This window comes from Falco cherrug, chromosome 1, assembly GCF_023634085.1.
Source record: "Falco cherrug isolate bFalChe1 chromosome 1, bFalChe1.pri, whole genome shotgun sequence".
Taxonomy (NCBI): domain Eukaryota; kingdom Metazoa; phylum Chordata; class Aves; order Falconiformes; family Falconidae; genus Falco; species Falco cherrug.
Window position 1 is genome coordinate 93,679,133 of NC_073697.1, and position 27,288 is coordinate 93,706,420.

The 27,288-nt window shown below is 53.4% G+C and overlaps 1 protein-coding gene across 2 annotated transcripts in view; it reads left to right on the forward strand.

The window, feature by feature from the left end:
- Positions 1–25,562, forward strand: part of OSBP2 (oxysterol binding protein 2) — a 117,377-nt gene extending 91,815 nt beyond the window's left edge. For both annotated transcript variants that reach the window (XM_055711886.1, XM_055711894.1), the window contains 11 exons: positions 10,151–10,349; positions 12,851–12,968; positions 13,672–13,738; positions 14,151–14,318; positions 17,742–17,987; positions 21,381–21,501; positions 22,264–22,367; positions 22,796–22,891; positions 23,336–23,520; positions 24,361–24,581; positions 24,773–25,562. In XM_055711886.1, the coding sequence (XP_055567861.1) occupies positions 10,151–10,349; positions 12,851–12,968; positions 13,672–13,738; positions 14,151–14,318; positions 17,742–17,987; positions 21,381–21,501; positions 22,264–22,367; positions 22,796–22,891; positions 23,336–23,520; positions 24,361–24,581; positions 24,773–24,915 (1,668 nt within the window). In that variant the 3' untranslated portion in view covers positions 24,916–25,562. The remainder of the gene's footprint in view (positions 1–10,150; positions 10,350–12,850; positions 12,969–13,671; positions 13,739–14,150; positions 14,319–17,741; positions 17,988–21,380; positions 21,502–22,263; positions 22,368–22,795; positions 22,892–23,335; positions 23,521–24,360; positions 24,582–24,772) is intronic.
- The last annotated feature ends 1,726 nt before the right edge of the window (positions 25,563–27,288 follow it).

Genomic DNA, 27,288 nt, shown 5'->3' on the forward strand with positions numbered 1-27,288 from the left:
GCCGAAGCATCCAGCAAATGCCTCAGTTGTTTTTCCACCAGGGAGCGATGCTTTGGAAACCAGACCCTGTGTGTTTGCTGGCCCACAGCTCCTGGCTGGCATCACTTTGGTCTGTAACCCACGGGCAGCGTTGGTTTATTCTGCTTCTCAGAGCCACAATGAAAATTTCCTTTTATCGTGCCAAGTATGCGATGGTTGCAGATTCAGTCGCCTACGTAAAGGCTGCATGGGTACGGGATTAGAACCTGTTAACATAGCTGGGCTGGCAGATTTGCCACTGTTTAACACTGATCCTTTCTTTGTTGCGTGAGGTGGATTACATGTCTGTAATGGTGCTTGCTGCAATCAGTCTGGCCGTGGTGCCAGCGCGGGCCCCGGACTGCCTCTGCTGCTTTGGACCCTTGGGTGAGGTCCTCTTTTGAGGAACTACACCCAGGGCAAGGTGTGTGTGGCTGGCTAAGCAGTGCTGAACCTGCTTCATGGAGGAAAATGCTGGTGTCTTTGTATCATTTAGGCAGATGGCCCATAATAACATGATAAGGTAGTAAAACCCCCAGAGATGTGACGAGGAGACCAGATCCGACTCCCAGCTGAGTATGGACATCTCCATCTTGGACATCTCTGACTCTGAGGGAATCCACAGTCCCCAGAGAGAAACCGGTGCTGCTGGGGTGCATGGTGCCACCTGGAACAGGATCATCAGTGGTTTTGTGAGCACCTTGGGTGAGCGTTGGAGGTCTTGCTGAGATGCTGGCATTGGCGACGTGCAGTGTGAGCAGCAGGTCACCAAGAGGTGGGCTGGAGCCTGCTCTGCTCTGGCATCTTCCCACTCCCCCTTGGGGCACTAACGGGCTTTTCTATATCCATGCATTTCTGTAGCACCCGTTTTTGCCTGGATGTAAAGCTCCTTCCAATGTAACACTTAAGTATGGAAAGAAAGGCAGTAAGGAGTAGGATGATTTTCTGTGTTGAACTCACATCTGCTGCCCTCACAGGTTTTTATGGAATGCCACTTTATTTTTTTTTTTTTTTGTGGTGGTGTGACCTGATGAGGCTCAGCTCAACACCTTCTTTCAGGCTCTCCTCAGCCCTGCCCCAGGGAGAAGCAGCTCTCGGTGTGTCTGCATCCTCCTGCTTCAGACAGCTGGGATGATCTTGAGCCAGCTGAGGGTCACTCCAAGAATTTGGGACAGATTTGCCATTATTTAAGCTGTCTGTGTTGATCTGGATGTTTCCCTGTGCTGCTGCTTTGGTGGTGTCCAGCCAGCCTGGCCTTGGGCCACCGGCACGTCTGTGGGTACCTTCGCTGTTGCGGCAGATGACTATGCTCAAAACCACGTCTTGTTGCGATCTGACTGTTGGTGTGAGATGATTTGGGATTCAGGTCAGCTTCATCCTTGTGTTTTCCCTTTTGCTTTCTGCTCAAGAGTATTTTGGTGGAGTGTAAGGACAAATTAACCCTGTCTCGGTCCAAACGCTCTGTGTATCTCACCGCTTTGAATCCAAACAACTCATTTTTATGCTGTGCCATGCACCTGGATTGCTGACACGGTGTGAATGCGGTCAGAGCTAAAAAGAGGATCAGAAATTGCCCTTCCCTGGGGGAGCTGTTATGCAGTAAGCAGCAGCACAGATGTGTCCCAGGGTTTTGATGACTCCAGGAAGGAAGGGAGCACTTATCTCTGAGGCACCAGATGCATGCAAAAAGGCAAGGCACTATTTCCCCTCATGAATGAAGTGATGCCTCTTGCTGCATAATTCACTGTTGAAAAAGAGATGATTGAATGCATCTGGCAGTTGCCTTCTCTCATGTCACTCCTGGGTGATGAAGTGCTCCTTGTCCCATGCAGGCAAAGGAAGGGTCTGGTTGAGGAGCAGGAGATGTCACTCCCAGAACAGCAGGCACTTCCTGGTAGGTTTTTTCCTCCCCAAGGTTAGATTTGCAGAGCTGTTCCTTCGGGATGCTCAGGGCAGGTGGGACTACAGGTTTGAGCACGTTCTCTCGGCATCCATCAGCATCGTGCTGGAGGTGGTAAAATGCTTAGCCTTGCTAGGCCTCCTGAGAAGTTGTCATCCCCTGTGGTTCAGACCCCTGCGCAGAAATCTGGCATACCTCGATGTGACCATTTACACTTTCAAGCTAATTAACCTAATTTCTTTATCCCTTATACCTATTTTTGACTGCTCTCGTTGAGGAACCCAGAAGCACTGCTGCTCTGCAGAGGTGCCCACAGGTGTGTGACACCATCACCACCTTGGCAGGGTGCGGGTGACCTCAGGTGATCATTTTCAGCAGCATAGATAATCCACGGACTGTTAACAGTGTTCCTGTTAGCCTGCAGCAAGCTGTGAAATCTGGTATATTTGCCATGACAAATGTGTGAAAAGTGCTAAATTTGCCCATCATGGCAGCGGCTGCTGAGCATGGGGACAGACCACAGAGCTGGTGGCACCACATCTCGCCTCCTGCTGCCCAGCAGGATCTTGATGGCACCTTGCCTCTTCCTCCATGGGAATTTGGAGGAGTCTCAATGGTGTTTTTCCATGAAAACATGCTCTTTTGACCACCTTGGCCGTGCCTCCTTGTCTTGACAAGTGATTTACAGCACCATCATCCAACACTGAATTAGGACCTGCTACAACTTGTTCCAGCAACTGGGAGAAAGAGAAGCCACCTCTGTCCCTCCTGCCACCTGGTTGCAGGTAATGCTGGACTCCTCTGGGACCTTGGACCTGTACTGCAGATGGATGGAACTTGCTTTTATCTTCAGTCATTGGTGACCTGCCAGAATTGCCAAGATGACGAGGGGTAAGCACTGTTTGGGACATTCAGGGGTGACTAAGCAGCCCTGCTTCCTACCCTTACCTTCGTCTTGATTGTTTTCAAGCAGGCTTGCTTGTGGCGAAGGAGAACATCTTGGCCACTGCTCTCTGACCCTGATGATGCTGAGGAATGGTACGGCCTCTGGGCTGCAAGGCTGGCAGTTGGACTTTGGGACTCTATCCAGCTCTGGCCCTGTGGCAAAAGTTGGGGCATGTTGTGCCACCTCCTGTACCCTGCCATCTCCCCTGTATGTGAGGAGGCATCAGCTAGGGTGCTGGAGGATTAAAAGCATTCTTCTGCTGGGATGGGATGCTGGGTGGGGATGGGCGCAGCATCCTCTGCCGGTCCCTCTCCTTGCTCATGAGGAGACTTTTGAGGAGGGCAGCAGATAAAGTTTGTGTAGGTGCAGTAGAATGGGAGGAAGAAATCACCTTTTTCTCTAGGAGGCACTGAAAGCAGGTGACTTCCCTCGTGATAGACCCTGCTCCGGGGTGTTAGCAGGTGGCTCCCTGAAAGCCCTGCATGCACAGCACTGCTGTGCCCTGTCCCTGCCTGGCTGGGCTGGGGGTAGGAGCTGCCCTGTTCTGCAGGAGTGGAGCAAATGTTGGTGCTGTCCGAACCCCACCTGCATCCAGGCACTGCTTAAATACAGCTGCTTCACGGTAGTGATGGCTTGGGGGGATGTGGGTGTATGGGGTATGACTTGGTCTTCCTGGTGCTGCAGGAGAGCTGTAGGGTGAGTAAACTGCAGATGATGATGGAGATATCTGTATGAAGGCTGTATCTTTAGATGTGCATTGCCTCGACACCGCAGCCATATAGCTCACTAGGAAATTGCTTTTCTTTTGCTTTCATCCTGCAAACTGGGGGCTATGTTCTCCTTTGTGGTACATTCATAAAGCAGGCTCTTGCCTGCTGACCTTTGTGAGGATGGCCTGTGTCCCTGCACCAGCGTAATGTGGATTTGTGGCTGTCTCTTGCTTACCACCCAGATCAGGTTCAGCTGTAACTAAATTTAGCTGCCACTCCATAAGGGTTTTATAAGCTGGATTTCGAGGTGTTGCTCTGCTTGGCTGTTGCAGTTGTTTGCACCTTTGAATCACCAAGCCAGGGGTTAATGAAGTGAATGAGTGGTGACCTGGGATGCTGGAGTTTGGGGCAGGTTTGTGTCCCTTGCCCTCACCTTAATCTGCACCAGGACTGGTCCGAGGCAGCTGGTTGCATCCCTCCGGGATTGCTGGTGGGGTCTTCCCTTTGCTCCTCAGCTTCCCTCAGAGGAAGGATTGCTGCCACCAAAAGTGGTTGTCTGCCTTTATCCTGTGTGGCTTGTAAGAGGTGTTGCTGTTGGGGACGATGTGACACAACCCACTGATGGAGGTGGGAAGCAGCGATGCGTGCGAGCGATGAAGCAGAAGGTCCAGGTTCCCCCACGGATGTTCCCAGCTTCTGTTTGAGGTAAGATGGGTACTAAGGAAACAGTGGGTGGCTCCTGGACCCTTTACCTCTGGCTTCACCTGAAACAAGAGCAGGCAGGAGGACAATGAGGGTGAGCAGCTTGTGGGTGCTTTCAGCCTAGGTCCTGACCAGTGGCTGGGCTCTTGTGACAGGGGCAGTGGCCCAGGAGGGGAGCGGAGTCAGGAGTCATCCCAGCATGGTGCAGAGCAGTGAGCCAAACCTGCCTGAAGTCAGGATTTGGCAGAGTGGGGGCATGAAGGGATTGTCTCCTTCCCTGGGTCCAAGCTTGTCCTGGGACCTTGTCATGCCATCTCCTGCTGCAGCTGGTCCTCCTTGGCTGCCCCAGTGGGTCGAGGTGTGGGAGCATCATTCTTGATGCTTCTTTGGGTATGGCTGGAGTGTGAGGGTTCCAGGGCACTGCTGGTGTGGTTGGAGTGGTGGCAGCAGGGTAAGCTATGTGTCCCTGTGCACAGCATCTCTGATTATCTGTGGCTCTGCCTGAGGGAAGGCATGTGGAGAGCATCCCACCGAGGTGCTGCCTCCTGCTCTGGTTGTTGTGCGCAGTGAATGTCGCTCTTCTTTCCTCCCTTTCCTGCATGATGGTCGCTTGCTGCTCAGGTTCTCACCGTCATGCCCCAGATCCACGCCCCGCAAGACATTCCCCTTTCCAACTTTGTCTCCCATTTGCCTTCACTCCCCTCTCCTCCAGGACCGTTTTCCTAGCTACATTTCCTTGCTCTGCAGTGGCACCAAACAGCCCTGGGAGCTGGTGGTGCTCAGCCAGCTGGAAAAAGCATCTTGGTGATGGATGTCACAGAGAGCGGTGGCAAAGCTGTCCCAGCCTGGAACAGAAGACCTGGCTGAGCAGTCCCGGAGGAGCCTCGTGACTGGTTTCCTTCCGGATTTGTTTCCTTTGGAAGCATCGGGCTGGCCTCCTCGATGTGTGTCCCCACACTGAGCAGCAGCGCCACGCTGGCATGCCAGCTCTGGTGCAGTGTGTCCAGGGGCTCCATCCTGCATCTCAGGGGGATGGGGACAGTGTGCAGCAAGGGGTTTCGCTGGAAGAGGAACGTGTGTCCAAGGGGATGCTGCAGCTCTCTGGGATTTTGTGGCTGTGACCAGAAGTAAGTCATGTCATGTCCTTCAGTGGACGGCAGCAGCCAGCGGCATTTTAATTACTGCTGCTGACAGCTGGGGACGATGTGGCCCCAGAGGATGTCAGGCTGTGGCTGCATTTCATGTGCCTGTTTGTCTTGGGGAAGGGTCATCATGGCTCCTTGCTTGAGCTGGTGCTGTGTAAGCAAATACCGTAATGCAACAACTACTGATCTTGGGTTTGTTATTGCTAAAGTTGGGGACAGCCAAAACAGGCTTATCCAAGGTGGGAGTTGGTTTGAGCTGCTGAAGGGAGTGGGGCTGTTGGGTGGTGAGCCAGGATGGAGCCGAGACGTGGCTGAGACCTGGCTCCTCATGGACCATGTGAGCAGCCACGGGGGTTGAGAAAACCTGACAGCCAAGCCCGAGATAAGGGCTGGGGTTCATTTCCCTTCAATATTGACCTTTGTGGGGGAGATGCTCGTGTCTGAGCTGCTCATGCTCAGCTCCCTGCAGCCCCGGGGAGCTCATGGGCTGGTGCTGTGGGGCTGCCCCAGCTCTCCACGCGGGGGTTCTGGGGTGTATTTTGGCTCAGGAATGAGCTCTCTTGAATGGAGACTGTGGTGATAAAATACACCCTCAGCCCTGTTCAGTGCTACTCTCGCCTCTGGCAAGCATCCCTGTGAAACTCGGCACTGTCTGGCTGTAGGAGTTACAAAAGCAAATTAGTAACTTTTAATTTGCTTGGCTGCTGCTGGCAGCTGCTGAGCTGGGTTTGGGGGATCTTTCTGGCAGGATGTTCTCATGTTGCCACCCTCAGCATCGCTTCTCTTCCAACAAGCAAATGTGGTGCTCTTTTGTGTTGGATCCAGATGCTTCATGAGTATATAGGTTTGGATCAGACCATGGGGACGGCGCTCGTGCCAGTGTCTGAATTACAGAGAAAGGTGGCCTTACAGTCTTTCAAAAACAGAGAATAAATCCTGTGCATACGTACCCCAGCCAGCTCCTAAATCCACATGGACACAAGTTGTGGAGCGCTGCCAGGAACAAGGACCAGCTATGTGGAGGTACCACTGCTGCTGGTGGGGTCTGAGGCCACATGAGGGCCATCTTGGTCATCTTCCCAAAACCTCCCCACACTTGGTGGAGGAGGTCTGCAAAGCCAGCAGCCACTTCTCCATCACTTGGATTTTTAAATTTTTTTAATGGCTGTAAATGAAGCCTGTCAGTGCAGATTTCCCTTTGGAGTACAGCATAGGTCCATGGAGCTTAGCAGCCTTGGGATGGGAGGACCCGAGGTTTGATATGCTGCGATTTTTATTTAGGACTTTGATTCCTGTCAACTGATCAAGCAATTTCTCCTCCACATCCTGCTGCTCTCTGCAGCCTGGTGACACACTGGAGGGCTGGCTTTGTGTGGCTTCTCTATAATTACCTCCTTTTCTCCTAATTTACCATTATACCTTACAAACTGTGTTTAATTGCAGCGTGATAATTACAGGCGATCTCCTAGCGCATCGTTTTAAAGCGCTCAACCCGCTGAGCCAGGGACAGCCAGCAATTTCCATCCTCAGTGCCAGCGAGCTGCGCCAAAATGGGTGTTTCTGTGCCCGCTGTATGTGAGAGGGACCTTTGGAGCAGATAATGAGCTTTGCTGGGCTGGGAAGGTCACAGCCACTATCTCATTACTTGCCCTTATGGTTTCATCCTCTTATTGCAAGGCATCAGCGTAATAAAAGAAGCCAGCAGGCCAGCTCGGGGCATGGGTTTGTTCTAACTGGCAGGAGGCTTCAGCTTGAAGCTGGGTACGGAGGCATCAGGGCAGGGTTTGCCCGTGGGCTCTGTGGCCATGCGTGGCTGCCAGTGGGACTTTTTGGGATAGGGAGAGGAGCTGAGCTGTTTCCAGAGAATGAGGTGAAAACGTGGTGCGAAGCGCCCTGAAAATCTGCGGTTTGGTCTCGCATCTCCCTGTGCCCATCCCTGCGGGGTCCATGTCTCTTGTGAGGAGGAGCTGGGTGGTCCCTGTCAGGCTGGGAGGATGCAGGATGGGACAGGGACAGGATCCTGACACCTCCCTGCCTGCAATCAGAGAAAGAGCAAAGTGGGGGGACCTGCTGCATTGCTCCAAGCTTGCAGGACCCACGTTGCCCATCGTGGCGCTGAGGATGTGCAAAGGGCTCTGCTCTTCGCCTTTCCTGGGGGCATTTCCACCCTTTCTCCTGGCTAATGATAGTCTTAATGCCCTTGCAGTGTGGTGCTTGCAGGGGAATAGTTGTTGAGCTCAGGCGGGTGGGCATCTCCATTGGTGTGACAGCACTGCTGAGTTGCTTCCTGGAGTTGCTGATGGCCACAAATAGAAATCCAGAGGCTGAGAGGCTGACGCTGTAGGACAAACCCATGTTCAGAGCTTGCAAACACTTTTGGGCTGAATTATTTCTGCCTAGCAAAACTGCATGTGATTGTGTATCATTGGAGCGCCTTCATGATGCTGAAGATGGATGTATGATGGAGCTCGCCCTTGGGACACTTGCATTGTGGTTTATGGATTTAATTTCGCCCCAGCCAGTTTGGTGCTGGGGCTGATCCTGCAGAAATCCACCTGTGAACTGGAATCTGTGGTGAGAGCAGGCAGGAGCAGTTGGGGATGGAGATAACACAAATGCAGGATCAGGTTCTTCCATGCTGCACTTCCTGGGGAGTGGGAGAGAGCAGACATGAATACAAAGCAGAACATCTTTTTAAATCTGATGGGTAGCACTGATTCTATATATTTATTTTTTTTTCTTCCCAAAGGACAGAGTCAAACTTGCTGTGTTTGTTCATCATTTGATCTGAGTTTTGTTCCTGCCTCTTCCTGCAATGAGGGGGCTCCGTGAGGTGGGACTGGGGGCAGTGGTGAGCACCCAGGGGATGTGGCTGTATTCAGGATGTCACCAAAGGCACGTGTGCTTGCCCCCTGCATTTTTCTTCCTTGTGATGCGATATTCATTCTCTCTGCTTTGTGCTTCTTCACCTAAAATATGAACACCTGATGCTTTGTGTCACTTCCCTGGTGTTTTTTTTTTTCTGATGTTGTTGAAGGAAAAACTTACCTTCCCTGGATGAGACTCTGATCCTGCTCCTATCCAAAGGAGAGGTTTGATGAAGAATTGATAAATTGGAGCTTTTGTTGTGCAAATCCTGGTAATATCAGGCCAGGTCATGGAAGCTGAAGCCCTGACCCTGTTGCTTGAACCAGAGAGACCTTGATATCCAGGTGCCACCTGCAGCCCAAATCTAGAGTAACCTGCCAAGGGCTGAATAAATCACATGTGAAATCCATGTAGATGGAAACAAAGAAAATAACTAAGTCCTGGGGATTGTTAGAAGCCTGTTAAGACATTCAAAACTCTCTCATTTTAAGCCTTTTGGATAGCTTTGAGTTTTTCAGGCCAGCATTTATCTACAGAGGACCTCCCTTGGTATGACGATGGGTTGGAGCTAGTGAAGCACAAGCACAGTAAATTGGCCTGTAAGTTGACAGCCTGCCTCCAAACTCCTATATAATTTCCATAAAAATCATATTATCCTACTTTTAAACATAAGAAAAAATTTAGTGCATTCCAACTTGCAGAGATTTAAGGGAGGGAGGAGGTGTTACAGCCCTGCCTCTGTGTTCAGCTTCATGTGGGGTTGGGTGTTGATGGCAAAGGAAGCAGCAAAGCCAAGGTGTTTCAGTCTAATGTGAAAAATAACCTAAAAATAGAGTTCTGAGGGCTGGCTTTCTCTCATCAGACAATAGAAAAGCAGCTTGCGTGACCTGGCAGTGTCCCATCCCCGAGCGGACATCCTGCACCAGGAAATGTCCTACTGGGTGTCTGGCACACGTGGGAATGGGTGATGCTGCAGCCATGGCGATACTGAGGGGGGGTCTGGGGGCTGTGGTAGTGGTTTATGGCATCGAGGGGTTCTCCTGTCAGCCTAGGTTGTGGTGTCCCAGCTGTCCCTTCCCTGGTGGCACAGGACAGGAGCGCTGTGCATTCTGCAAGGCGTCACTTAGAGTGCATCCTGTGAGCCCTCCTTCCCCTGTGTGTCTGCGTGTGTCCCTGTGGCTGGTGGGTCCCGAGGGTCTGTTGTGGAGAGAAGAGGGCTTCTGGCCATGGTGAATGTGTTATGGGTGCCAGGCCGGGCCTTTTGGTGTCTGCTGAGCTCTGTGGCTCTGGGCAGGAGCTGGGCATCCTTCCTCTCTGCCTTCTCGGAGCAAAGGCCTTGCTGGCTCCCAGATTTGAGCATCCTCTCCTGTCTGTGGCTGTTACCCTGGGGACCACTGTCCTGTCTGCAGGGTTGGAGATGGAGGTGGCTGCTCAAGATCTTAGGGCAACTGCAAAAGGCTGGGCTTGGCTGAGGTTTGTGAGAGCCCAGCCTGGGCTCCCAGGGACCAGCGATAGGGTCAGGGACAGAAATGGGCTATGGGGCTGGGGCATGGCAAGCCAGGCTGTCATGGGAGGTGGGGCATCACGAAGGCTTCGTGGACTTGGGGAAGTTGTCAGTGTTGCAGCCATCTCCTTGGAGATGATTCAGGTTTGGATGGTCAGAGTTGCACTGTCCTTAGCCCCGTGGGTATGGGGGATTGTGCAAAGCTCTGGGACTGTATTTCATAAAACCAGGGTCTTGGGAGAGGAGGAGGGGGGTAGTGGTGGGGAGTCAGCTCTGGACTCACCACGTGCTAGTGCTGGCTCCATGACAAGTTTCCAGGCTGCGCTGGGTGCTGACATGTCCCTTCCTCCCCTCCAGGCTTGCCGCGATTTCCTGGACTTAGCTGAAACTCACAGCCGAAAATGGCAACGGGCACTGCAGTATGAGCGGGAGCAGAGGATCCGGCTGGAGGAGACCATCGAGCAGTTAGCCAAGCAGCACAACAGCTTGGAGCGAGCCTGCCGTGGGGCCCCTGGCCTGTCCGCCAGCAGCACTGGCATCACCAGCACGGCCAAGGGTGAGCACCGGCAGGCCAGACAGTGGGGCTGGGGCTGTTACAGGGCAGAGCCCTGTGGGAAGCCCTAGGATTAACGGGGACTTTCTGCTCGGTTGTTCCCAGCAAGTCGGCAGAGATGGGAAGGATGCACAAGGCAATACCCTGTGTGTCCCCTGAGGTTGTTTTTTTTTTTTTAACAAATCCCATTGCACCATAATTGTCCTGCTGCTCCTTTCTTGGGGACTTGGATGTTCCCAAGATACAGATGTGGAAGAGGGCTGTGTCCCCAGCTTGTTCATGCTATTCCAGACTATTTTGGTAGCCTTAACCCTCACCGGTGGGCACACCTCTGGCTGCTCGAGGGCAGCTATGGTGCTTGGAGGTAGCCCAGGCTGCCCTGGCACTGTGGAGTTCCCAGCTGTGTGGGGTGGCGATGGCACAGCCAGGGCTCATTTGCTGCTCACAGGAGTTACTGGGCAATAAAATCTAACAGCTTTGCATATTCGTGCCAGATCTCCTTCCCTGTGGGAGGCATTAGCCAACAGCTGGGTAGCCAAAAACTGTAAATAGTGCCTTGTCTGATTTTTAAAGGATATATAGACTCAAGGGACAGAATAGCGGCTGTTACAGGGGGTGGTGGCAGTGCCAGGCACTGCCCTTGTTCTTGTATGGCCTCAAGGAAATGGCCTCAAGTTGTGCCAGGGGATGTTTAGATTGGATATTAGTAAAAATTTCTTCCCTGAAGGGGTGGTCAAGCATTGGCACAAGCTGACCAGGGAGGTGGTGGAGTCACCATCCCTGAGGGTGTTTAGAAGACATGTAGACATGGTGCTTAGGGATGTGGTTTAGTGATGGATTTGGCAGTCCTGAGTTAATGGCTGGACTTGATCTTTTCCAGCCTAAGTGATTCTGTGGTTCTGTGGCGCCGCTGGGGAAGGCAGGGGGGAAACTGCTGTAGCACCAGGCTCTTGTGGTTGAACCCCAGCTGGTAACGAAGTGTCATGCAGCCGCTTGCTCACTCCCCCTCAAAGGGGTAGGGAGGAGAATCTGAAAGGAATGTAAAACTGAAGGGTTGAGATAAGAACAATTTAATAATTGAAATAAAATAAAAAGAGTAATAATGATTCTAACAGTTATAATGAAAAGGAGGGAGAGGGAGAGAGGAATGAAATCCAAGGGGAAGAGAGAAAAGAAAACAAGAGGTGCACAGTAAAATTGCTCACCACCCGCTGACTGGTGCCCAGCCAGTCCCCGAGCGATGATCCCCTGGCCCTGGCCAACCCCCCTGCCCTCCAGGTTATACACTCAGCGTGACATGCCATGGTGTGGAACACCCCTTTGGCTAGTTGGGGTCAGCTGTCCCGGTTGTGTCCCCTCCCAGTGTCCCGTGCCCCTCCAGCCCTCCCGCCGGCAGGGCCTGAGAAACTGAGAAGTCCTCGACTTGGTATAAACATCCCCCAGCAACAGCTGGGACCATCAGTGCGCTGTCAGGGTTGTTCTCGCCCCAAATCCAAACCGCAGCACTGCACCAGCTACTAAGAAGAAAATCAACTCCGTTCCAGCTGAAACCAGGACACAGGCACAATTCCAGCCCGACCCCATTGCAGGGGGTGACCCTGCTCCTTTGGAGGAGTGTGGGAATGATGCAGGGAAGGAGGTTGCTGCTGGGGAGCTGAACCAGCTGCTGAGCTGGACGGGTCACTGTAGCAAGGTGGCTTCATCTGGGGTGACTCTTCTGGTCCCTCCACATGGCCTCGGCAGTGCTGTGCCAGATGCCTGCGACATCACCATCACCGGAGCAGCAGTACTGCCCAGAGGTCTTGAGAGAGGTGACCAGCTCTGCCCATGTGCCCTGCATTGGTGAGGTTGCTTGACTGCTTGGTGTGAAGTGCATAGTGAGCCTGCACCCAGGGAGCAGTGCAGCAAGGACAGGAGCAGGGGAGCTGCACCGGGTCTCAAAAGTCACTGCTATTAAAGTCTGCTCCTGGCTTTGTAGTGATCCCTCCCACCACAGCAGAGAAGAGAGAAGTTTATAAGTGCAGGGCTGGAAAATCTGAGGGCCAGGAAATCTCTCTGAGCATCACCTGAAACATGTGACTTTATTTTTTTTTTTCTTTCCCCCCTCCCCCCCCCTGTTTTAATCCAAACCAGATTGCCTGGTAGACAGGGCGGTGCTGGGGTGGCAGCCGCGTTAGTGGTTGGGTGTGCGAGTCACGCGCATGTGTCTGGCTCGGGCAGCCTGGTGGCATTTTTGGAAGTGTTCCTGAACACGGCAGGGAAGCCTTGTATGCCTGGATTGCAGAGCAGGACACAGGCTTCCAGGGCGCATCCTTGCTTTTAGGAGCTGGAAATTGGTATGGCATCCTTTTGCGGAGTGGGATGGAGAGGAGGGGGAAAAGCTGTAAAGGGAACCAGCGCTGGTGGGGACAGGAGGAGGGTGGGCTCTGGGCACAGGCTCGTGCTTGACGGATTCTGAAAGGGACCAGCAGCACCTGAACATCTCAAACCCTTTGTGCCAACAGGGAGTGTGCAGTCTGCAAAAGGAGAGGCCAGTGATGAAGATGAAGAGACGGAGTATTTTGATGCCATGGAGGATGCGCCAGCTTTTATCACTGTAACCGCAGACCCCAAGCACCACAGGTAAAAGCCCCTGCCCCAGAGCCATGCGTTGCACGGTGCAACCTGGTGAAACCTGCTGTCAGTGCAGAGGGAGCACTGGTTGCCTGGTGGTGTGCTTGGGCTTGAGGGCAGCATCCTCTCCCGTGGGGCTACTCTGGGTGCATGTCCCCCAGCAAACGGGCTGTCTCTGCCCAGGGCTCTGTGCTACGCCTGTCTGCTCTTGCATTCCTGGAGCAAGTGAGGCTGAGGATGGTCCCAGCTGTAGTGAAGAAGGCAAGCATCAAACCTGTGCTGTGGAAAGCTGAGTCCTCTGCCCCAACAGCTGATGTGAGCTCGAGGGAAGCCTGGGTAGGGACTTGGAGGGAGATCTCTCGGAGCATTGGGCAGAAGCAGGGAGTATCTTGCCTTTGTCTGCCTTGACCTGCTGTGATGCCTCCCTGGGCATCTGTCTGGTCTGGAGGTACCTGTGGTCTGAGCCATGGTCACATTGCTGGGCTCACTGGCAAAAGCAGAGGCTCTGCACCCATGCTGGGACATAGGCGCTGAGCATTCCCTCTCAATGCCTGTGCATGGCCTCCATCACCTTGTTGCCTTCGAGGCAGCACCCTGGGGTGGTGCAGGGAGGTGCTCCAGGTGATGTTGGCTATGCTGCACCACCTCCAGTTCTTCTCTCCCCTTCTCTGCTCTTTCTGGTGTTTACCAGCTGGTACTTTCTTCCCCACAGGCGTTCAGGCAGTAACCTGAGTGGGGCCAGCGAGGGCCACCCCGAGGACTGGAACCTGGAGGACAGTGTGAGTTGGCCGGGCAGAGTGGGTGGGACAGTCCCAGTGGGATGAGACCAGGGGACAGGAGAAGGAGAGGAGGTTGTTGGAGGGACTGTCCATCTGGATCCCTCCTGTGCCACCAGGATGGAGCAGAACTGGTTGCTCTGTGAGCTATGGGCAGGGGACAAATGTCAGCAGCCTTACAGCAGCACCCCAGACACCATCTTGAGGGAAGCAGGAAAGTGTTGCAGGGCAGTGTCACCATTGTTACCGTTGTTTCCCCTGTGCTGTGGAAGACAGGCTTCCAGCGATGCTTCCCAGCACAAGTGCACACAGTATGTCCTGAGCTGTGGTTGCTGCTCCTGGGAGCTGTCAGGTCCAGTTGGGTCATGCTGGGCTGGTCCAGCTTAGACACGCGTTTCTCCTGTTGCTTCCACAGGTCTTTGAAAGCTCAAATCAAAGCAGCTGCAATGAGTCCACTTGCAAAGATCTCCTGCCAAAGAAAAGGAGACGGACTCGCATCCCTGACAAACCCAACTACAGCCTTAACCTCTGGAGCATCATGAAAAACTGCATCGGCAAAGAACTATCCAAGATCCCCATGCCTGTAAGTGAGCATGTCCCAGGTGCTGAGGGCAGGCCGAAAGGGTGCTGCTGTGATGCCAGCATTGAGGGTTTGATTTGGACATGGCTCCTGGCTGTGCAAAGGATTTGGATTATGGCTCCGGGTGGTCTGGTCAGGTGCTGTGGTAGCACAGCAGCCTTGAGCGGGACAGGAGCATGTCATCAGTTTCCAGCCCAGTCCTGCACTGGCAGAGCCCTCTGAAACCACCTCACTCATTTCCCCAGCCCTGCTCTGCAGCACCCATCAGTGTGTCCTCCCTGCTCAGCTCTGCTGACTCTAAGCCCTGCATTTTTACCGGCAATTTATTTATCCCTTGAAATCATCCGTCTGCTGCCAGAGAGCCAGCACAGCCAGAAAACTAAACCCGCCAGGCAGGAGGAGGCTGTGCTCAGCGGCTCGGAGCTGTAGTGCTAATTGCTTTGTGGTAAATAGCTCTGGTGTCGTGGCTGTTACATTAGGGACTGTTTGAGTTGGGTTGGCTCTTTCTTTGGGACTGATCCATTCTCCTGTGCCAGCTGTGGAGAGCCCTGGCAGCTTGCTCACATGAGTCCCAGAGTGAGCTGGAGCAGAGGGGATGTTGCCCAGGTGTTCTCTGCAAATCCAACTGTTGCAGAGGCAAGGAGGGAACCAGGACACCTTGAATCCCTGAGGATTCAAGTGTTTCAAGCAGGAGCTGGAAGAAAAAAAACCTACAGCCCTTCTTTTCAAAGCAAACCAGCCCTTTTCAGGCTGCTGCTTCTCGAGCAGGTCTTCACCACCCCAGTAAGCAGCATGGGTGGGACTAGGTGCCATTGTAAGGAATCCCATTTCCCCAAAACCCAGAAGCACTGTGGGAGAGTTGTAAACCAGCTGGGGGTGACTAGGGTTTTTTGTGGTGCTGACTGGTGTGGAAGTAGCCCAGCAAAGTGTGGTCCATAGCCCTGGCACTGTGTTCAGGGTCCTTCCTTTGCTGGGTAAAGGGGAGGAGCATGTTACAGAGGCTTGGATGCTGAATTGATTGTATTTCTGTCTCTTCCTAAAGCAGTGCCTGACGCTCTCCAACTGAGAGTGACGCATGTCTCTTCCTTGTGCTATTTCCAGATGAGATATACAGCCCCGTGCTGTCCATTAGCGTTTCTGCAGCAGCATCAGTATCAGATGAAGGTGTGATGGGTACAGAAATAAGCTCAGAATGTGAAATACCAGCAGCTGCTGGTGTCTGGAGAGAGGAAATTTATACCTTCCCTATCAATAAAATCATTCTGGGATCTGCTAAAGCTGAGTCTGAAGCTGAGGGCAATATGTTCTGCTCGAACAGCAGCCCCCTGATGTGGCTCAGGGGATGTAATTACTCCATCCCTCCCTGGGGCAAGTGGATCTGATTTCCCAGCATTGCTGTCTCAGTAACCTGTTCAGCAGAGCTATGGGCTGTAAAGAAGGGGCTCAGCCCAGCATCAAGTGCTCACTCACTGTCAGTTCCTCTCTGGATATCTGTACAGATACAGAGGAAGGAAGATGCTTTGCACCTCACAGGCTCAGCCCAACACGGCATTTCCTTGCTGGGGCATTCACCCCAAGAACAAGCAGCCTGTGGGAAGACAACAGGGTGCAATTTAATCTCCTTTCAACAGATATTTTAAGTTCTCCTTCCATAGTAAGTGTGCTTGGAGCACAGGAGAAGGCAGCAGCTCTGTGAATTGAAACGGAGCTGCTGAGTGAGGGCTTTCAAGCTGACGTTGTGGTAAATGGAGTGAAGGAGGAGGAACAGAAGGAAGCGGAGCAGCCGGCTCAGGGAGGGCTGTTTGGAAACGTGGTTAATTATAGTACAAACTGTTAATGAGCATGTTGTGTGCACCCAGTGATGGGAGTTTCTCTTTCCGTGTGCTTCAGCTGACTCTTGGCAAATTACGAGCATTTCTGAGACCTGGTCCCCTTCCTGAGGGATACGATGGACTGAAAAACCTCTCTGTACAAACAGCATCCGCCTTAAATTTTCCTCTGAATGAACAAATCTGCAGCATTGAAAATGAAGAAAACAGGTTTAGGGATTTTGTGTTTCGGGTGGGTTCATTTTCCTTCCTCCATGGAAGGGTTTTGCTTTGCTGTTGCCAGAGCAGTGCTGGTGGAGAGGATTCAGCTGCCGGCTTTGTTCTCATGCCGCCTGCATCTCTCCTGAGAGTTGTCTCAAGCCGGCAGTGATTTGATTTTTTGTGTGTGGATGTGATGCTGCCCTTTCTACACAGCTCTTTCTTTCTGGGATGCTGTAAGTTCCCTGCTGCTTATAGGGCTTACAGGCTAAATCCCCAAGTGGAACAGTCTGGAGTTTGTTTTCTTCAGTATTAAATACATAACTTGGCTTATAGAAGTCATTCTCCCATCCTTAACCATCTGCTTCTTCTAAAATAGATTTCTTTGTTCTGAACTGAAAGTAAATGTAAATTTCACATCATTTTGAGGCAGAAGACCTTTTGAGAAGAAGTATCTCCATCTTCCTTTCAATTATTTTTTTTTATTTCGATTCTTTTCAGAACAAAAATTACTGCTAAAATCAACCCTTTGTTTTTTTTTTCCCCAGAGATGTTTGCAGCCTGTCCAACCTTGCAATTTACGGCAAAGTTTTCTAATTGATAAAGCAATGACTTGGGGGTATAAGTACAACACTTTTGGGGTCTTCCAGGACAGGGCTTCCCCTCTGCTCTCTACTCCATGGGGCATGGCTGCTGCCACTGCCTGTAGCTCACACATGCAGTTTGGGTGCTGTCATGGGGCTGCAGTCCCCAGGAGCAGGGAGACCCTGAAATGGAGCTTTTCAAGGTTTCCTGAGCAACTCGGCTGCGGCCTGGCATGGGGGTGGCTTTGCCACGAGGTGATGGAGGGCAGCCTGGGGAGCAGCACATCTCTGCCCCACGTTGCTGGATGCTCGTGGCTGGTGGGATGCTGGCCAGGAGACAGGAGGGACCTGATCTCGCTGCTGAGGCTCGTTTTGGGGGTCACTGCTGCTCCATCACTGGAGCAAGGTGATACCTGCGTAGTTCACTGGGCTGCCGGCTCCCTGGCCCACCTCTTCTCAGCTGGAAACTTCAAAGCCTTCATGCTTTTGTGGTATGGTTCAGGGAGCAGAGCAGAGCACATATTTCTTGCCTTGATTTAACATTTGAGTGATGCTGCAGAAGCAGTGTGTGCCCAGCGTGCCTTGGCACATCCAGCCCCACGCTGTCAGCTGCCCTGTGGGGCTGCTGCTTCGGTTCAGCAGTTCCCATCTGCCTGGATCCTTGGCTCTTGGAGTGCGTAGCAGCGTGCTTGGAGAGCCAAATGTGTGGGATGCCAGTGGTTAGCAGGGCACAGTGCTGGGGGAAAAAGGCAAAGGATGAAGTGCCTGGCTTGGCATCTCTCCTGCTCTGCTAACTCTTACTTGTTCCCCTCCAGGTAAACTTCAACGAGCCACTCTCCATGCTGCAGAGGCTGACAGAGGACCTGGAGTACCACGAGCTGCTGGACAAAGCAGTCAAGTGCGAGAGCTCCACGGAGCAGATGTGCTTTGTCGCTGCATTTTCAGTGTCTTCCTACTCAACAACTGTCCACCGCACCGCAAAGCCATTCAACCCTCTGCTGGGGGAGACCTATGAGCTCGACCGGCTGGAGGAGTTTGGATTCCGTTCCCTGTGCGAGCAGGTGAGCTGGTCTATGTAGGGGCTCTGCGTACCTTCCCTGCTGCTCATGTCCAGCCAAAGCAGCCCTTCCCTGAAGGAGACCGGGCATCTCCTCGCACTGAGCCTTCCTCCTGGCCAAGACAGCCAGTGCGTTGCTATTGGCGCTGGCAGAAGCAGCTGCACGTGCAGCCCAAGCCATTCTTCAGAAGCCAAGTGTGCCCACTCCAGTGTTGCAGAGCAGGAGGTGGGGAAGAAGGAGAGGAGAAAGGTGCCCTATCACCCTGCCAGGTCTCCTGGCAGCCGTTCTGGAGCTGGGGTTGTTGTCACATCTCAAACCTTGAGCAGAAAGGAAGAAGCTCTCCTTACCCGAGCTCCTTTGTAGCTATAAAGTGATGCCCCAAATGGTTTTGGGATGTCTTTGGGCCAGAGGGTGTCATAAGGTCTTGTTTCTTGTTGGACTGCAGAATTTTAGTTTCAGAGCTTGGGAGCAACCTGAGAACCTCTGACAGCCCCATGCTCTACCCACAGAGTGCATCTGGCATGCATCAGTTAAACAGCAGGTCTTAATTAAAAACCTGGAGTGCTTAGTGAGTTGTGACCTGTGAAGAAAATGAACTGTTTAATATTTAGCACACTTGGCTGGTTCGGCCTGGGTTCCTGGGGAGAGATGGGGCCATTTATCACCCCTTTCAGGGGGGACATCGCTTTGGTGGGGCCTCTCTGTTCTTCAGGAGGTGGCTGTGCCATCTTGGGGACTGAGCAACCACCACGTCTTTTCAGTGTTCAGAAGCATCAAACAAAATCACAAACCTCTGTCACTCTGCAGAGTCTGATGCAGGTCCAGGACCTGCAGAGCTGTTCAGCAGACCATGCCCTGAGACTCGTAGGATTTTTGGAGGGGCATTGCATGGGAGAAGGGTCTTACTGCTAATCTGGACATGCCATGCTGTGCTGTATGATGTTTACAGCAGATGTCAGACATGTGGACAGGACGTACTGAGAATATGCAGTGAAGGAGGCTCAGGCTTGCACCGGCATCCCTGTGTCCCCCTGACATTGTTCAGCTCGTCTCTGTCCTCCTCCTCATCTTCTCCAAGTCATGGCCCTTTGTACCCAAGTCTGGAGCAGTCACTGTAGCAGGTGCCATGCTCTGCCATCAGCAGGGGACACAGGCACGTACAAAACCCCTCTGTGATAATGGGTGCCCAAGCTCGACAAACTTGGAAAGCTCTGGCCTGAGGCAGGATAGCAGCTTCTGTCACATCCCTTCTCTCGGCTGCGCTACTCCAGGCAGTGACAGACTCTGTGGGGTCTCCTGGAAACGTGAGCCCTTGCTCATGACAAAAGGAAAGGTCCTTCAGTAGATATCTCCAAGATTCGTGTCTCTGCTGTCCCTTTGCACCATCCAGAGCTGCATGCCCGATGTCAGCCAGCTTTGATCGTCCCCAGCGATGCCCACATGGTCTGTCCCAGTCTTGGGAGCTCATGCCCTTGGCTGCAGTGAGCCAGGACACTGCTGACCAGAGTGTAATGAGCTACAACTGCGAATGTGCCTCCTGTTCCTGCTCTGCCCAGCCCCTTGCCTGCTCCCAGGAGGCAGGTCAGAGGCTGCAGCATCACACCTTCACCTCCCCTTGCGCAGCAGTGATTCCCCTGTCCTGCCACACAGCCAAATTCCCCAGCTGGCTTTAGGCACAGCAGAGAGAAATTAGGAGTCTCTGTTCTCCAACACCTCCCTGGTGCCCCGTCTCCCTGTGCTGTCACCCTGCTCATCCCAGTACTATAGGAAGTGGGTGGTTCCTTATCGGGATGCTCAGTCCATCCCTTAGCCAGCAACACCCCTCATCCCTCCAGGGTCCAGCCGGAACAGGAGGCTGGGTTTATATCCTCATTTGGGCTGTGGTGATGAAGCCCGGTGCTGCCTGTCAGGTGCTGCTGGACAGCGCTGACCACATCACTCCCACACCTTGCCATCCCTTGTCTCATTCCTTCACCCTCCGTTTCACCACCCTCCTTCCTCCATTCCTGTTCCATCCCAAATAAATGACCTGCTCTGAATTGCTTTCTCTGGTTGGTCCCAGTTTTCCTGCATCTGTACCCAAATCTGCTGTTTCTGACACCTCCATGTTAGCTGAGCTGCAGGCTGGCCTGAACCCTGGGTGCACCCTCCTGTCTGGTCCTTGAGTCCTTCCCTCGCTGGCACAGCACATGAGCTTCATTTGAAAATAGGTTTACTGTAACTTGGAACAAACCCGCTCCCTTGCAGCGCTCTGGAGCCTTCGGTTTATGAGCGGAGCCTCTAAATCTCCCTCCTGGACCCACCTCAAAAGGGCACGTTTCAGTGACAGTAGCTTTGTGCTGATGCAGCGTTGTCAGCGCATCTTGCCCCGGTGCTGCTGTCAGTGCGGGCAGCGTGGGGTAGACAGACACCCTTCCTGCTGCTCTGAACTTTCCTCGGATGCTGCATGCGCTGCTTAGCCCACCAACACACTGAGCGAAGCATTGATCATCTCGTGCCTGAAATCCAGTTATCCAAATAGGATTTTCTCCTGCTGGTGACAGTGAGATTTAATGGAGAGGTCTTTGCTCTGCTCATGTTTGTAATCCAGTAGCTTGGGGCGCTCAGCCTGTAATTATGTTGGTGCAAATAATCTCTGATCTCAGCAGTGCAGCTGTCGGAGCTTGGTGGTTAGTGGGTTCCCAGTGGTGGGTGGTGCATGCTGGGTCGGCTGTGTGAGACCCTGTGAAGGCAGAGCCCTCTTGTTGGGGTGTCCTGCTCCCACTTTGCTCTTGGGCAGCTTTTCCAGTGCAAGGGAATGTGAGTAATGTCCTTTTACAAGTCATGCCCAGGACAGAGGATATTGTTATCCACCTTTCCAGCCCAGTGTGTCTGTAGGGGCAAAGCCAAAGTCTTGGCTGAGCAGGTCCGTGTGTCTCAGACAACCTGGAGACTTGCATCCCCCGGGAATTCCCAGGCAGAGCAGTGGGAGCCGCTGCTGGTAGGAGAGGTGCTGTTACACTGGGATTACTGGGGATCTAGGCTGGATGTTGGCACATCACCGTTTCTCAGTCAGGACCCCTGAAGAGTGGGGTCGTGTCCTGGGGTCACAGTACAGCATTGTTTCACAACGGTAGTTGATTAAATTAACATTTTATTGATAATGCTTCAAATAATGTGCCTTAGAAAATCCTGGCAGGAGCTCGGTGCATCTCTGTTTGCTGCCAGGGTACTTCATGGGAGGTCACCCTGATGTTCAGGAGGAGACCGGAGTGTTCAGGTCATCACAGCAGAGCAGCCTGAGGGCTAGAGCTGGTGTGCGGCTATTGCCTCTCCTAGGAGTCACGCTGTGAGACTCGCCAGGGCTCTCCGGTGCTGGTGGCTGTGATCTTACGGGCTGTTTCTCCTCTCCTCCAGGTGAGCCACCACCCCCCGGCAGCTGCCCATCACGTCTACTCCAAGCGAGGGTGGACGTTGTGGCAGGAAATCACCATCGCCAGCAAGTTCAGGGGCAAATACCTCTCCATCATGCCACTGGGTAGGTGACTTACACCGACAGGATTGGGGCTTGCTTTTTTCCCTGCACTGCTCATGCAATACTCAAAGGTTAAAGTAACATGCCAGTCCCTTGGGCTCTCCCAGGGCTCAGTGAATTCTACCCCAAGCAATGCAGAGAGCACAGATTTGTGCTCCTGATCACAGACAACCCGACAATAACTCGTCTGCCCTGGAAATGGAAATTACACCAGCTGCAAAGGGAGACTGCTTTGCTTGCTGCTAGCACCATAGTGGTTTGGAAGTATCTTGCCTGCCCATTAATTGATTTCTTCTCAAATGATATATAAAGGTTAGCTTACTCCCTGTTTTAATCCTCTCCCTGGCAGGCAGATGCACTAAGCTGCCTGCTTCCAGTGTTCTGTTTGTCTTCTGCCTGTCGCCAGGCTGGGCAGCACACCTGGGGCTGGTCCCAGAGCTGTGGTGGTGCCTGGCTGGTCTCGTGGCACTGAGAATCAACCAGGCAGCTTGTTTCTGACCTGTTTTTAAAATTAGTGCTTTTGAGGGGGTGGGAAGAGGGCAGAGGGCCTTGCAGCTCTCTTGCTGCAGCAGCCCACAGAGCATGCAGCAAGGGAGGGGTGAATCCAGACCCGGCGCTGGTTGGGAGCTGATGGTGGGGGATGCAGGTAGAGAGGCCAGGTTGGCTCTGGGGACAGGCATGGTGCTGGGGTGCTCCAGGGGAGCGTGCCTGCAGCCCTGCCCAGCCATCTGCCCTTGCTGAGCCCAGGCACCCCTCTGTCTGCAGGTGCCATCCACCTTGAGTTTCACTCCAGCGGGAATCACTATGTCTGGAGGAAAGTCACCTCCACCGTTCACAACATCATTGTGGGCAAGCTCTGGATTGATCAGGTCGGTGGCTATGGGTCCAAGGTGATGGGTCCTGCCTGGCCTCACCGGGCTCCAGGGAAGGGGCAGGGGGGCTGGAAGGACATTGCCCTCCCTCCTGGGGTGTATGCCAGTGCTGCCTGGTGTCCCCACCATACTCCTGCCATGATAGGAAGGTGTGCTTTCCTGGCAGGGATGAGGGGGGAGGCTTCTTGGGAGCTCCTAATGGCTCTTCCCAAGGCCAGCAGCTCCATGCAGCAGGGTGGTCATATGCGTGGTGGGTTCTACTGTGCTGCTGGCGAGCCACAGGGCTCGTGGGGGTGGTCGCTGTGGTGGCTACAGCCAGAAGTAATGCTGCAGCTGGTGTTGATCTGTACCTGCACTACAACTAACACCTGATTTGTCTCCTTGCAAAGTCTCTCACTCGCTGTGGTTCTGTGTCTTTTATCTAGTCTGGTGAAATAGAGATTGTTAACCATAAGTCAAAAGATAAATGCCAGCTGAAATTTACCCCCTACAGCTACTTCTCCAGAGATGTCCCCCGAAAGGTACGTAGCCATCCATCTCCCTGCTCCTTCTAGCAGCCTTGTGTGGGATGAGACCTGACTCTTACCTCTAAGCTGGGCTCACAGGATCCCAGTGTCGCAGCTGGGATGAGCCCCAGCACGGGGCCAAGGAGCCACACTGGCACCTCTGATGTGGGTCACCAGGGAGGTCTGGGGGGAGGGACCTCCAAGCATAGCCACTGTTTTGGCTCTCCAGGTGCTGGAGCTGCCACAGAGACTGGAAAGGGTTTGGTGGGCTGGAGACCCACCTGTGTGGTCAGAATGGGCCAGCGTTCCCCCTGTGCTGGGCACAGCTGATATCTGAGGACATGCAGTGCCAGGTCCACCTGTTCTTGTTGGGGCACCTGGAAGGTGTTCTGCCCTCCTGTGCCTCTCCCTGTGCTCTGGATGTTTCCAAATGCCACCAGAGCCATCTCCTTCTGCCAGGTGACAGGGGTGGTGAGTGATGCTGATGGTAAAGCCCACTACGTAATGTCTGGCACATGGGATGAGAAGATGGAGTGCTCCAAGATAGTGCATAGCAGCCACGGCAGCACCAGCATGGAGGGCAAGCAGAAGACAGTCTACCAGACGCTGTCTCCAAAGGTCCTGTGGAAGAAGTACCCCCTCCCGTGAGTCCCCTCCTTGGCGTGGGGTGCTGTGCTTGGGGGTTCAACAGCCGGATGGGGATTAATGGCATCACCCTGAGTCCCGTGGGAGGGAGGGGGCTTGTGTGCCTAGTTGTGAGGACATGGGAAGGGGACCAGGACTTGAGTGGCTGGTTTGGCTTTTTCGATGTGAGCACACGGCAGGAGAGAGCAGGTCCCTGCGAGAGGAGGGTGGCTTTTGGGGGGATCCGTTGCAGGTAGGTTTTGGGCAGGTGAGGGTACTGTTTAGGTTTTTTTGGGCTGCTGGCTATAGTGGGGAGGTGTGTCGGCTTTCTGCCTTGCTGCTGCGTCCCTGGCCATCTTGTCCCACTGGTTGCTTTAGCCCTCTGGAGACCGGTCCTCTCTTGAGACTCTTACCCACGGTGGGGCTGCTCTGTCTCCAGCCTTCAGCAGCACCAATGGCCGGTCCCAGCTTTGGAGGTGCTCTGTGGGAATGGTCCCCCGTGGAAAGCACCCTCCGCTTGGTGCCACTGGTTCTGCAGTCGGGGATCCAGCAGCTCTCGGGTGAAGCAGTTTCATGTCTCAGTGGTGCAGCGCAGCAGCCAGGCTTGGCTTTTAGCTTCCCTATATGGAGCCAACAGAGGAGGGGTCTGCTCCCCTCCAGGACACCATTGAGGTGTCATTGGCATCTCCACTTAGAGGGTGGGAGGCAGGGCTCCCTAAATAACCTCTGTGTATCTGGTTTGGGGTAGCAGGAGAAGCGTCAGTGGGGCTGGGGTGAGATGCAAGGACGCAGAGGGCCGGGGGAGCTCCGCTCACGGTAGGCACCGTCTCCACCACCTGATCAGGGCTCTCCGCCTGCAGGGAGAACGCTGAGAACATGTATTTCTTCTCTGACCTGGCCCTCACCTTGAACGAGCCTGAGGAGCGAGTGGCCCCCACGGACAGCCGGCTGAGACCCGACCAGCGGCTGATGGAGAGCGGCCGCTGGGATGAGGCCAACGTGGAGAAGCAGCGGCTGGAGGAGAAGCAGCGAGCTGTGCGCCGGCGGCGAGAGGCCGAGGCTGTGGAAGCCCTGGAGGAAGGTAAGATGTTCTGGGATGCTGGCAGGCGGGGACTGCCCGCCCCTCGCTGCAGGAGGGGGATGTGGCGAAGAAAGCCCACCGGCTTTGCGGGATGAAGGAAGGACCCTGCAGCTATTTGGGGGCTGGGGGAAGCGCGGGAGTTGCCGGCTTTCAGGACAAGCAGCCCTTAGCCCCTGTTTCTCCCTGGACAGGCAAGGACTACGAAGGCTACATCCCACTGTGGTTTGAGCGCAAGCTGGATGCTGTGACGGGGGAGCTGATCTGTGTTTATAAGGGCGGCTACTGGGAGGCCAAGGACAAGCAGGACTGGAGTACGTGCCCTGACATCTTCTGAGCCACTCTGCTGGCACCGGGGTGGCCGGCCCTGCGCCTCGGTTCACCGGGACAAACAGAGGGACAGTGAGGACACGCTGGCACCGTCCCGCCGGCAGTTAACAGTGCGAATACACAGAGTCAATACATACAGAAATTTGAAAAGCAAATCTAAACAGGGATTCCAAACCTATTTTTTTACGCACTAATAAATAGCATCCTTTTCTTTTTAATGATGGCTTTTTCAGCGACTAATTAGGAACGAGAACACGTGAATCTGGTTCGTTTTTAGCCTAGCATATTTATTGCTATCAGGAGTTGCTGCCTATATCTTTCAGCGCCTCAGCTTTATCAGCTGAGACGTCAACTTCCAAAGATGCTCGCATTGTGGGGATGCTGTGCATTTGTGTGAGCTCTTTTCTTTGGTATTTTTTTTCCCCATTTGTGTGTGACTTTATAGAATTATTTAAAAAAAATTAATAATCTGCTTCTGGTTCAGGTTCCTTCAAAAACAGACGTGAACTAGCCTGCATCCTGCTCAGAAAGTGTCTCCAGGGGCTGTGGCACTTGATCCTCGAGGCTCTAGGTGGTTCTCACAGTGCCCAGTCATCCCAGTAGCACCAATCAGGATATTTTTTTTCTTTACTTTTCTTTTTTTTTCTTTTTTTTTTTTTTTTAAAGAAGTGTTTGAGCAGATTCCCCGCAGTCTGCCGTGTTTAGTCAAGGCTTAGGACTGTCTCTAACATGATGCTTTGTGAGAGTGATTTGAGTGAGGTTTGGTTTGGTTTTCCTGCAACCACATCCAAAGGGGAAAACGGCCTCGCTGAGGCTGGGAATGCCTGGTAGACACACAGAGGAGGTCTGCAGGCCAGCGATGCTCGGGGGTTCCAGTACCAGCTCCCTCTCACTCCATACAGCTGCAGCCCAGGGGTTGGCAGGAGCCTGGACCTCGGTGCCAGGTTTGCAGGCAGCATCTCCCTGCTGAGCTCTGCCTGATGCAAGCGGGAGGGGAGGGAAGAGATGCTGTGGTGCCGCTGGGATGCAGCCTTGGTCCTGGGTCTCCTGTCCCTGTGTCTTCCCCATTAAGCCAGATGGGTCTGATCCACAGTTCCCTGGCACTGGGGGTCACAGGCTGAGCCTGGAGGACACCCACAGCCCGGTGCCCGGCTCCGTGCCTTCTCCCTCGTGGCTGGTCTCGCCCAGGAGCAGTTTCAGGTCATCACTAAAGCAGCCTGAGCACAGGGCGGGGGGAACCCCATGTCCCCTGCTCACCCCTCCTGTGTGCCATCGCCTTGCTGCAGCCCTGGACCTGCTGGAAGAAGCGGAGCAAGCCCTGCCAGCCATCGGCACGGAGCAGGAGCCAGCGGTGCTTGGGCGCCGGCCACGCAGGCAGGTACCGCTGGTCCCCAGCAGCACAGGGGAGGATGGGGGTGGCAGGGCCCTGAAGATGGGATCTGCTGGGCCAGAGAGTATCGGGGAGGCCTGGACACCCACGTTTGCCCTGTTGGATCTCGTTTTTGATGTCATCTTCTCTGGGTCTTCATCATATCACAGACTGCTGCCTCCCGGGGTGAGAGGCCAGCCCTAGCCGGACTGTCACATCCACATTGGAAGATAATTAGCAATAATAAACTTTGAGGCAATGGTAACTGGAATACCCAGGCTGCACATGGGACATTTATGCAATCAGGTTCCTCAACCATCAGTCTCCTCCTGGTCAGCTTCTCTTCCACCACCTCCATACCTGTTACTTACAGCAAACCTACGTGTACAGTATATATAGACCTTGTACGGCGTAACAGTAGTGAGTGGCTATTGGAGTGGCAACACCCACTGATTTCAATGTACCCTTTAATCTTATTTATTTGCTTCTAATTTATATATATATAAATATATATAAAATTATTTTGCTTAAATTTCTATGGTACACAATAGAAGAAAAATAATGAAGACAGAAGCGTCTGTCTGAGTTTTTGTAGCATGAGTACGATTTCCCTAGGCTTGTCCGGAAGGTAGGGTTGTAGGGGTGATGGTGATGGAGTAATTCCCAAAGTAGAGAAGCAACGTTTTGCTCCAGAGCTGGATGTGATAGCATTTAAAAGGTGTTAGAAAGACATTCCCTTCTGGAAATGATGCATTTGGGGTTTGAAGGGTGGCATTTGGTATCCTCCGTGTTCAGAAGTGGGATGCTCCGAGCCACTTCCCAGCTCTCTGGGTGTTACAGCAGCCGGTCTGGCATGTTTGCTGCTTCCAGAGCCTTCCTGGAGGTTTGCTTGTGGCTCTGGTGCAGCTCTTAAATGATCCAGACTTCTGCGTTAGCTGTTGAATGCAGCCTGCGGAGAGCTGCCGGATGTCCCAGCCCCAGGATGTGCATATATCCTTTGGAGATGGGCTT